Raw genomic sequence first — 11,486 nt, 5'->3', positions numbered from 1 at the left:
AAGTACTATTGGCTTTTCTATGTCTAAAATATAAGTATAAGCTATATGTCACTCCTTGCTTATACAGAGCACTCAACTGTCATCCACTATACAGGGATCAGAGAATCGGTTAACAAGTGAGTGATTTCAGATAACAATAATCAATTCCTATACTGGAGTCGACCCCATTTGTACTGACTTTATATGAAATTGTAATACAGCTGTGGTTGTGCAGTTTCAGATTCAGAGGGGAAAAGCTCTGTTTTAGACATGTACTCACCTCAGTTTACATTTTGAGTCTTTTATCACGTCACTGAGCTGCTTCCCTGAGTCATCTATCTTATTGTTCTTCAGATCAAGCTCTTTTAAAAACTGCAGTGCTTGTGTTTTAGACAAAGACTGAGTTAAAGCAGAAACATCTGTAATGCCACAGTCCTTTAGGCTAGACAGAGACAAACAGACAGAAGAAGAGAGATCATCTTACTTTGACCAGATCACAAACATCTGAGATATTCAGTAGGGATGCACCGAAATTGTTATTGAGGGTCTAAATGAGTGACTGAAACAGACGTTTAATTAGCACTTCTCCAATGCCACGCTTTGTGTTCAGAGTATATTTCATGCACACAATGTGGATAAGATACAACAGTTCAACATGTCAGCTCTCGCTCTGGATTGATAATGTTCTTTTTTTTTTTTTTTCATTTTAATCAGTAATTATATGGTTTCCTAGATCTAAAATCTTTGAGTCTGTGCTGTTTAAATGCTTGAACAAAACTTTTGTATTTAACTTGTTTGTATTTGTGGCATGCCTGTCATCCAATAATGGCAAAAAGCTTTGTTACATTTACTACGAAGAAAAGTCTCAACTTTAAAATACTGTCGATTTTATTACAAAATTCCAAAATTAAATGATGTCACTCATTAATGCTCCATGACGGATCGCTGTAGAGCCTCAGTTCAAGCGGAGATCAAGTGCACATAACTGGTCATATTCTCTTTACCATTAGTTACAGCACAAACTAAACATGGGTGAACACCAGAAGATATGTTGAAAGATACATTACAACTTTATTCAAATTAATCCTGTCTCATGTAAGTCTCATGTAATCCTTCAGTGTTTCAACCCGGGTAAAGACGTCACTAAAACAGCTTGGCTAGACTAAACATTTAATGTTACTTTTACCTTAAGAAAGCTGTTCAATGTCCATAAACTCATAAACTTAAAGAACTCTAGAGAAGATTTATTTTTACTTAACTATATAATGAAGACATCATAAAAACAGGTTATGTTTGAATAAATATGTCATGAAAACAAGTTATTACCATTAATTGTTGTTTAAATGTTAATATTTCACTAACAAACTGGAGCAGAAACTATTCTGTTATTAAAAAGTTGATTTAAAACTCGCCTTAGGTGCAATTTAAACGTTTGTACAACTCAGATTTACCTTGTTTGTATAACTCAATTTTATATATTTGAGTGTTGATTATTAATAAAGTTTGATTAATTAATTGATTATATTTTTCTAATTTATGTCTGTTTCATTTTTGGGCTAAGAGCATCCTGAATTTTTTATTTCAGTTTTGACGCAGAATTTTCAGTTCAGTGCATAAATAATATTAAGTGTATACTACAGTTACAAGTTACAGTATACAAGTGTCTTAGTTTAAAGTGTTGTAGGTGAATATTACCCACCTCAGTCTCTCCAGTTTACAGTGTGAATCCTTCAGTATGTCACATAAGTGCTTTACTCCTTTGTTTTCTAGTTTATTTCCACTGAGGTCCAGCTCTCTCAGGTGTGAAAGGTTTGAACACAAAGATGAACTCAAACTGAGACACTGTTTCTCTGTAATACTGCATCCAGACAGACTGAAGACAGAAAGAGAAGACAATGAGCCAGATTCAGTAAAATGCATTTTTAAACAGACAGACAAAAGAAGTATATGTTTCAACAGATGTGTGTTAGATTAAGAGATCAAGAACAAATAATAAATGAATAATTATAATACATTAATTTGAAAAATTAAATATTTTTACATTACATTTAAAAACACTATTTTCCTAATTTAAATGTGAGAAAGTCATGAATCATGAAGTGTCATTTACAATCCTTTGTTAATTTGGTAAGTTAGCATTAAACAACCATTTTCTTAAAAATGTTATCACTGAATTATGGCATATTTCAGAGTTAAACTATGGAACGAAAAAAAAAAACGAATGCCATCTTGTGTCTTCCACCATACTTGGGACAGATTACTTGATTATTTTAGTCTGTTGTTGATTGGATGGAATAAATTAAAAAATTAAAATTGTATACTGCAATGGAGGCGTCTCTGAATGCAATTGGGCTTAATGGAAGTGAAGTGTATGGATTTAAGGTGCGTTCCATTCCACCGGAAGTGGACTGCGAAGTGGACTTCACAGGCTATTTCGCCATCTAAGTGAGATTCCAATTAGAAGGGAACAAACATGTTCAGTTCGAAGGGCACTGCAAACGGCATAGGGAATAAGGGAACATCGATACATCACTTCACAGGAAGACAGTGAAGTCCATTTCAAATGATAAACCGTGTTCAGGGAGTAGGGAGCAGTGAACACTGTGTAGGGACCCTGTCGAATGGAACGCACCTATATTGTATAGTCATTTACGTCAAGTGAGCATATCTCAGAAAGTTTAATCAAAAGATTACAAGGGCAAATTACTTTACGGTTAACCCACAACAGTAGTAATATGCACTAAAAAAATGAACGTTTTGTATTACTTTTTTTCCAACTTTAAACTAAACACTGAATAACACTGTATCTGCTGTAAAGTATATTGTAACTTACTCTAGTTTCTCCAGCTTGCATGATTCTTTCATCAGTAGATCACTGAGGTTATTCACTCCAGAGTCTCCTAGTTTATTCCCGCTCAGGTTCAGCTCTCTCAGGTGTGATGGGTTTAGTTTCAGAGCTGAAGTCACATCAGAACAACCTTCATCTGTCATTTTACAGCCTCTTAACCTATATTGAGAGAAATGTTACATTCAGATATTGACACTATTTTCCCCAGGCTTTGGTTTAAACTATATAAATGATCTGTTTAATCATTTTAGCATAGACTTTAAGCCTATAAATGTTCCTCACCTCAATCTCTCCAGTTTACAGTGTGAATCCTTCAGTATGTCACATAAGTGCTTCACTCCTGTGTTTCTTATTTCATTTCCACTCAGGTCCAGCTCTCTCAGGAGTGATGGGTTTGATTTCAGAGCTGAAGTCAGGATCAGACAATGTTTCTCTGTAATACTGCATCCAGAAAGACTGAAGACAGAAAAAGGCTGCATTTACACTGTCTTAAGTCTTAATGCACAGATCCAAACATTTGACCATATCCAACAAATTTTTTACTTTTTTTTTTTTTTTTTTTTTTTTACAATTTTTACATTCACTTCAGACAGGACTGGTCTCCAATATCTGTGTTTACATTAATTGCCACCCAAAATGATTTCCGGTGATCGTGCTATGGTAGAACCTGGTTTTCATTGGCCGTGCTATTAAAATGATTTATATAATTCATGTTGGTTGGTTTTTAACACTCGTTATTATTAACAAGTGTTAATGGGGGGCTTCAAAAGCAGAGACAAATCTGTGTCATACTTCATTAATGTTGTTATCCTTTTAATATTAAGTCCTATAATATATATAGCCTACACAAATTAGATTTTTTAAATACTTTGTATTATATAATACTGACTTGATAACTAATCAATATCATTATGATCATAAATATAAATACATTTCAGTAGAAGTCAAATAATTTGTGTCTTGTTCAAGCTTCACGTCACTAGTTTCCGCACTAGTTTAGCTTTGGGTAAAAGCTTGATTCATTTTAATACATTTTATTGTGGCTCTGTGAAAGGGAATAAAAGGGAATAAGACTCCCTCAGAGAAAAATTATGACATAGTATGGTCAACTAAATACATATTTTAAACCATGTGAAATACTCACTGAAGTGTGTTGAGTTGACAGTGTTTATCCTGCAGTAGAGCAGCGATCTGATTCACTCGTGTGTCTCCAAGTTTATGTTCACTCAGATTCAGCTCTCTCAGGAGTAATGGGTTTTTACCCACAATTCCTCTCACATACTGACAGGCTTTATCAGCAACAGGACCCAAAAACCTGCAGAAGGGAAGTTGAAGAATGATTCGATTCAGTTACGACACATTTATGGTGTAATTGAAACTATAGAAAATTTTTATTAAAACCTCTTGAAATCATTTACACAAATTTAGAATATATATATATATATATATATGCCACCATATCATTTGTGTTCTTTCATCATGCCTCACCTCAATGTTTTCAGTGAATTGTGTCGATCCTGTAGTAAATCATCGAGCTGCTTCACTCCTGATTGTCCAGGATCATTTCCTGTGAGATCCAGCTCTATCAGGTGTGAAGGGTTTGATCTCAGAGCTGAAGCCAGAACTGTATAACCTTCTTCTGTGATACTGCAGTCTGAGAGTCTACAGAAAAGATAATTGAATTACAAAATACTAAATACGTAAAAACATCAAATGCCTCCCTAAAACTAAAAACAAAACAAAAAAATATTGTATTTTAAAATACATTTCATACTGAGAATAAATAACACTTAATAATAATAATAATAATAATAATAATAATTAACAGTAATAATTATTATTAATAATAATAATCTTTACAAACCAATATTGGTTAGTGAGGCACATACAATGTAAGTGGATGGGATACAATATTGAAGGAAATAGGGTTAGCCCTCAAAACACTGAACTGGACTAGATCCTGAGAGCAACAGTGTAAACACAAGAGGTCTGAGACCACATTCCTACTTCAGTGGAGCAAAAGATCAAAGCAAAAAGATCAGAGTCCTCTTTCAGGGACTGGCACAGTGTGAACGCAAAGTGATGCTTTTCACTTGGTTTACCTCTTGGTCTACTTTAAGGAGTCTGAGTTTGGTTCTTTTAAAGAGGACTCAGGTGTGAAAACACCCTCAGTATACTACAAACCTATTAACATATTTACTGAAATATTGCATGAGACTTATTGATTACTGAATATTACAATAGGCTTTATGCCGAGCGTCACGTGACCAAACCGGAAAACAGGTCTCATCGCATCCGCTTGTCAGAGAAAGTGTTAACGGCCGTAAGAACTGACTACGATATCTATGGATTTTTAAGGTAATCAGCTAACCTACCTAGTTCACTTTGTTATTGCAATTTTATTACATTTAAATATCTAAACGTTACTATGACGAAGAAAAAATATAAAACGTTTAAATATCAATCTGCACATGTGAGGGACATTGGTTATGCTAATCTTTGCTCACTCTTTTTAAGTTATCTTGAGTAAAACCGCAAAAAAATTCATGAAGCACGTACAAAAGGCCTGGACCGGAAGCGATGCGACCTGTTTTACAGAATACGGAAGTAAGTTGTGCATAGAGCCTATTAAACTTTATCCAGAGTACTACTTTATTGCACAATTCACATTTCTTAATATGAAGCCTAAAATGTGTTTTAATATCACTATTAGTGCGGATAGTATGATCTTCAATGTATAACATCAGTCTTTAAATGCAAGACGTTCAAAGTGTATATCTTTTCTTTAGTTTACTAATAATAAAATATTTAAACTTTGACCAGAAGATAATTTTATTACTAAAAATAAACAGTGGTTCATTCAACTCACCTGAGTTTCTCCATTCTGCAGTTTGTATTCTCTAATGCGTTCTGGAGTTTCTTGACTCCTGAATCCTGCAGATTATTGTTGCTCATGTCAAGCTCTTTCAGACTGGAGTTTGATCTCAGGACTGTAGCGAGATTTGAACAACTTTCCTTTGTTAGACCACAATTACGCAGCCTAAAATGATGAAGAGGAGAGAGAGAATTTACAAACACAAATACTTGATGCCAATATTCAGTGATTACTGAATATTACAATGAAACTTTATCAAGAGTACTTCTTTATTGCACAATTCACATTTCGTAATATGAAGCCTAAAATGTGTTTTAATATCACTATTAGTAAGGATATTATAATCACTGTATAACATCAGTCTAGAAATGCAAGATATTCAGAGTCCATGTCTTATTTAGTTTATGAATAATAAAATATTTAAACTTTGACCAGAAGATAATTTCATTATTAAAAATAAACAGTGGTTCATTTAAATGACCTGATTTTCTCCAGTCTACAGTTTGTATTTTTTAATGCGTCTTCGAGTTTCTTCACTCCTGAATCCTGCAGATTATTGTTGCTCATGTCGAGCTCTTTCAGACTGGAGTTTGATCTCAGGACTGTAGCGAGAGCTGAACAGCTTTCCTCTGTTAGATCACAATTACGCAGCCTAAAATGATGAACAGTTAGGAGAATTTACAAACACAAAGTACTTGATGCCAATATTCAGTGATTACTGAGGATAATTGTGATATGGTCACCTGATTTCTGTACGATAATTTAAATACACAATAATAAAAGAACACAATACTCACATCAGTGTGTTTAGTTTGCAGTGTTTATCTTGCAGCAAAGGAACAAGATTCTTCAAATTTGAGTCTTCTAGTTTACGATCACTCAGATTCAACTCTCTCAGGAGTAACGGGTTTTCACCCACAATTCCTCTCACATACTGACAGGCTTTATCAGCAGCAGGACTCAGAAACCTGGAGAAAGATGTTCAATAAATGGCCAGTAATGTCAATGACATACAGAATCTTGTGAAATTGCCTTTTGACATTTCCAAGACACAATAAACAATTTTTTGATGGTTTGTTTCTAAACTGTTTTGAATTATTAAAACGTTTTAAAACTACTGGACTTTATTTAAAAACACTCACCATGTCTTCAGTTGACACTTTGGATACTGTAGTAAATCATAGAGCTGCTTGACTCCTGATTGTCCAGGATCATTTCCTGTGAGATCCAGCTCTATCAGGTGTGAAGGGTTTGATCTCAGAGCTGAAGCCAGAGCTTTATAACCTTCTTCTGTGATACTGCAGTTTGAAAGTCTACACACACAAACACATTTAAATAAAATTAAGATTGCGGATCCAATTTATTAATTAGCGGAATCTCTTATCAGATACATGGTAAACCACATTCTATCATTAATGTTGAAGTTAATTTTGCACTGTTCTGTTGTGTTTATTAGTATTGTATTTAGTTAATGATAACAATGTTGAATGTGAATAATGCTAAAGCTAGATCTGGTTTGTGTAGCTGATGGCGAAATGTACTCACTTCAGTATCTTCAGCTTTGATTTCTTCAGTCCCTCACAGATCAATTTGACCCCTGAGTCCAGCAGACGGCTGTTATTGAGGTTAATCTCTTTCAGGATGGTATTTTTGGAGGAGAGAACAGTAGCTAAAACTGCACAGCTTTTCTGTGTCATCTCATAATTATTCAGCCTAAAGAGGAAGACCTGATTTATTATTCTTGTTTTATAGCAAATATTCAACACACATCAGTTCAACAGGTTTTCATGTTCACACATGTGGCTGACAGTGTCTAAAAGTGCTTTTATCAGTAGCAATTCAGAAACCATTGCTGTCATGCACTGGATTGGGATAGAGATCAGGCAAAGTGAAGTGGATCTAAAAAACAGCAGTGTGTAACTTTATTTCATAAAAGAAAAGAATAATCCAATATGTGAGACGGCAATGTAACAGTGTCATGAAATGCGAAGAAAACTGAAAAAAAAATAGACATTTTAGATTTTTTTTAAAATAAATAGAACAAATCACATATACCATATGAAAACCCTCAAAATATGATATCACGGTTTCAAAGTTCAAACATTTTAAAAGAGAACAATACATCATGGTTGTTTAAACCAATGAGCATTAAGCTGTGTCGTCAGCAAGTCGTTTCCTATCATTCCTTTGATCAGAGCAGTCGGAGGAGTGCAATTGTTTCTGACTGCAGAATCCGACAAGGCCATCAGACACAGGCCCACACTCAAACACATTTCCGGCTTGCATCCGTTCAATGGTTCAACCATCATTAAACAGATCTGCGCCGATTTATCTCATCTCAAACGAGCCTAATAAATGATGGAAACTGAAGGCATAATATACACTTAAACTAATGAAGGAACGGGTGTGTGTAATCAATGTGTTAGGCTTGTGCCAGTATGTCTGATGGACCCCTTGATTAAACAAAAGGCCCTCCTAATAATTAACAATTGAACTATCTCTTGCATTTGTAACAGGAACTTCTGAGATGCAGAACACATTGCAGCTCACACTTCACACACACTTCCCCTACATTCCCCTCCTCATCCTCCTCCTCACCTAAAATACACTGAAAATCTATGCAATGTTAAGTATGTACAAACTATGCGTGTATGCATGTTTAGTATTATTTGAAAAGTCTCAGCGCGACTGGTACAAATGTCTCATTTCTAAATAAGTTTTTTTAAGAGATTAGAGATAATATACAAGCGTGGATGGGTAAACCCTCCTGCTTATCAATAAGTGTTGACTCAATGCTAATTCCCACTGTTAGCAAATGGTACCATGTAAAACAAACTTCTGCCCCCAGTGAGTCTGGGAGGGTGATCACAGTGAATTTTTGATGTTTTGCATTAATTATCTTTGAACTAATGATAAATTTACCTGACATAATACATTTTTACATTTGATGATTCTAACTGACTTTGATATTTCATTAGAGTTAAAAGGAATTAGTCAAACTTCAAAATTAAACGTCATTTATATGTCTTTATATTTGCACATTGACGCATGTATCATTTCTATTTTGCACCCGCGCAAAGTGGACTTTTCCCTCCACAGACCCACATCGGTAAACTAGGAAATAAACTTGCGCTCCCTGGGCGGGTCGGCGCAAAAAGGAGGCGTGTGTCGGCGCAAACAATCCCTAGTGCTATTTTGCAGTTCCAGAAAATAATTGCGCCACTGATCAGAAAAAAAAACTAGTCCAAAGTCAGTGGCGCGTTGCGCACATTTAGATGCTATTTTAAGCGCGTATGCTTGGCTATAATACAGAGTGTGAACAACGCGCACACACTGTAGACGATTCTCTCATCAACACAGATGCATTTTACTTCTTGCAAATGATACATTATTATAAGAAAAATATTTAAACATGAAGGAAATCATTGTTGTGTCCAAGACGATGGGAAAAATAGGCATAAAGCTTACACATTTACACAAATTATTATATGCATGTTTAACCATTCATCATGCTCTTAAAGGGAAGGGAATGTGATATGATGCTCTTATTGGTTTGTTTTCCGTTACGCCCAAACCCCACCTGTGAATAATGAAGCTACTTCAGACCAACCCCTTTTAAACTTGCGTCGGGCGCGAGAGTCATTTATCCCGCCAGTAATCTAGAGTGCCGAAGTAGTTACGACGTCACTCTGTAGGCCAAAACGCGGAAGTGAGTTAGCATTTTAGCACTACGGTTCCCTCGCTCTAAAGCCTATGGGATTTTTGAATGGGTTTTTGCTAAATCGTCTGAAATAAGGTCTGTGGTGAACAGAGCCTCTAAATATTTTCACGTTTTGATCTATGACATAGAACACAGTTATAACCTGCTTGTGTTTTTTTAAACTTTATTGTGTTTTTTAAAATCTTTATATAGGCTTCAAAATGTATAAATTTTGGATTAACTTGTGAAGATTATCTTGCTAGACAAAACGTGTAAGGGTCATAACTCTTTGTTAAACACAGATCTTATTTTTTGCGATTTTCCAATAGTCTATGGGTAAAATGCATTGCTTTTCGACCGAGGGAACCCATGCGCCGCTAGCTTCCGGGTTGTCCTACAAAGTGACGTCATCACTTCGGCACTCTGTAGCAACAGCGCCCAAGACCAGCCCACAAAGTTACTTGCGCTTCACGCTTGATACTTGCGTTTCAGATTGTTTAAATAGGGCCCATTATGTTCATTTGAACGACTGTCTCGTGCACATTTCAAAGTCCCTTTAATGTTGTGATCAAAGCTACGTGCTTTACAAATTGATACTTAAAAAGGTAGTGTTATAGAACAGGACAGTTCATCCTCGAGGTCAGAGTAATAACTTCTCTTGAAAGTCTATAAAGGAGGATCATTTTGTGAGGTTGACGGAGATGAAATGATCAGGTTTGCTGGACAAGCAGATGATTAGATCATAAATTAATCCCCTTAAAGATTATCATGACAATCAATTTATTTTAGACAATTGACATATTAATAATTAAATATAATTAATGTGATTGATTATTGATACAATTGTTTGTTGCATTCAATCGTTCATACAGGAAATCGGCAAATTACCCTCACGGGTAATTTTATAATTTGTAGGTGATTTCCGATCATGTTTTTCATGATTAGTTATTAAAATTATATTCCCTGCATCTCAGCTAATAGGAATATCCCAGGTTCCCTACACAGGTACTGACCAGGCTCAACCCTGCTTAGCTTTTTTTTTTCACACCCTTGTGAAAAAGAAGTGTGCTTAATTGTATATTGAAAGCATACTTTTGTGTGCTTCAAATAATAAAAGTATACTTTTTCAAAAGTGCACTTGAAGATAATTTAATTGAAGAAGCATTGCTGTGTCAACTGTGGTAAATACAGGAACATGAAGATAGCTATTTGCGGCATGGGTCCTGGGTTTGCATGGGTCATTTATCTATATTTGTGTAATTGATACATTTACATTTAATTCCCTGTAAATTAGCAATACAAATGTTATTGTCGTCATTTCATAACAAAACGTATGAAGTAACATACTGTATGATAATCCATATATTTTTGTCTAGTGTAGTGTTACTGAAGTGTTCCTTTTTTAACGATATATAGGCTGCCTGCTATATCTATCTGTTATTATTTTATGCAGCCCTATACATAGGCTATAACAATGCACAACAAACTTGGTGTTCATATATATTTAATAATAATTTTAAATTTAAAATAAATGCATTCCCAAAATCGAGCAGCTCTATAGTTTCTCTTGATATCAGCATGTTCACATGTGTTTATTTTTTACAGGGACCAGATGCCACTGATGAGTCCTGCTGACTTCAACATTCACAAGAGACTCTGTACATGAACATGTTTAAGGGAAAAATCAAACACCTTGGAAATGACAGGTATGTACTATGTTTCAGGAATGGCACAAAGTTGTGTGACTGTTCAAGCCCCTGTCTTTAGATTTGTCCTTTGTTGTGTATCTTTGGATTATGTTGTAATAACAAATCAACACACATCAGTGTGTTGTAATAATAAATCCAAACAATCAAAAAGCCATTTATTTTTAAATCTCATTCTCTGTCCAAGGCTCCTCATTATGATAGGGCCCGATAGCACCAAATAGGGCCATTAGGGGAGGGTCTTGGTCTTTCTCAGGTATGAAAACCAGTAATATTAATGAGATCACACCCCTTCGCATAAAGCTATCTTACACAAAACACGTCATACAAAATTTTAAAATATTAACATTTTTTCTGACTTTCCTGCCTCTTTGGAAC

General features: G+C 35.0%; 1 protein-coding gene across 10 annotated transcripts in view; it reads right to left on the bottom strand.

Annotated features, from left to right (window-relative positions):
- Positions 1 to 240: 240 nt before the first annotated feature.
- LOC120475644 (uncharacterized) overlaps positions 241 to 11,486 on the bottom strand; it is a 54,009-nt gene continuing 42,763 nt past the window's right edge. For 9 of the 10 annotated variants that reach the window (XM_089120431.1, XM_089120438.1, XM_089120448.1 and 6 more), the window contains 11 exons: positions 7,248 to 7,415; positions 6,845 to 7,015; positions 6,500 to 6,670; positions 6,184 to 6,354; positions 5,697 to 5,867; positions 4,316 to 4,489; positions 3,972 to 4,142; positions 3,110 to 3,283; positions 2,813 to 2,986; positions 1,679 to 1,852; positions 241 to 421 (listed from right to left, as the gene is read on the bottom strand). In XM_089120431.1, the coding sequence (XP_088976557.1) occupies positions 256 to 421; positions 1,679 to 1,852; positions 2,813 to 2,986; positions 3,110 to 3,283; positions 3,972 to 4,142; positions 4,316 to 4,489; positions 5,697 to 5,867; positions 6,184 to 6,354; positions 6,500 to 6,670; positions 6,845 to 7,015; positions 7,248 to 7,415 (1,885 nt within the window). In that variant the 3' untranslated portion in view covers positions 241 to 255. The remainder of the gene's footprint in view (positions 422 to 1,678; positions 1,853 to 2,812; positions 2,987 to 3,109; positions 3,284 to 3,971; positions 4,143 to 4,315; positions 4,490 to 5,696; positions 5,868 to 6,183; positions 6,355 to 6,499; positions 6,671 to 6,844; positions 7,016 to 7,247; positions 7,416 to 11,486) is intronic. The other variant, XM_089120439.1, reaches the window with a different exon arrangement.

The sequence above is a fragment of the Pimephales promelas genome, chromosome 2 (genome assembly GCF_988280905.1).
Source record: "Pimephales promelas chromosome 2, fPimPro1.hap1.1, whole genome shotgun sequence".
NCBI classification, from domain to species: Eukaryota; Metazoa; Chordata; class Actinopteri; order Cypriniformes; family Leuciscidae; genus Pimephales; species Pimephales promelas.
The sequence above is the reverse complement of the archived record's forward strand: the minus strand, read 5'-3'. Positions and strand labels throughout refer to the sequence as shown.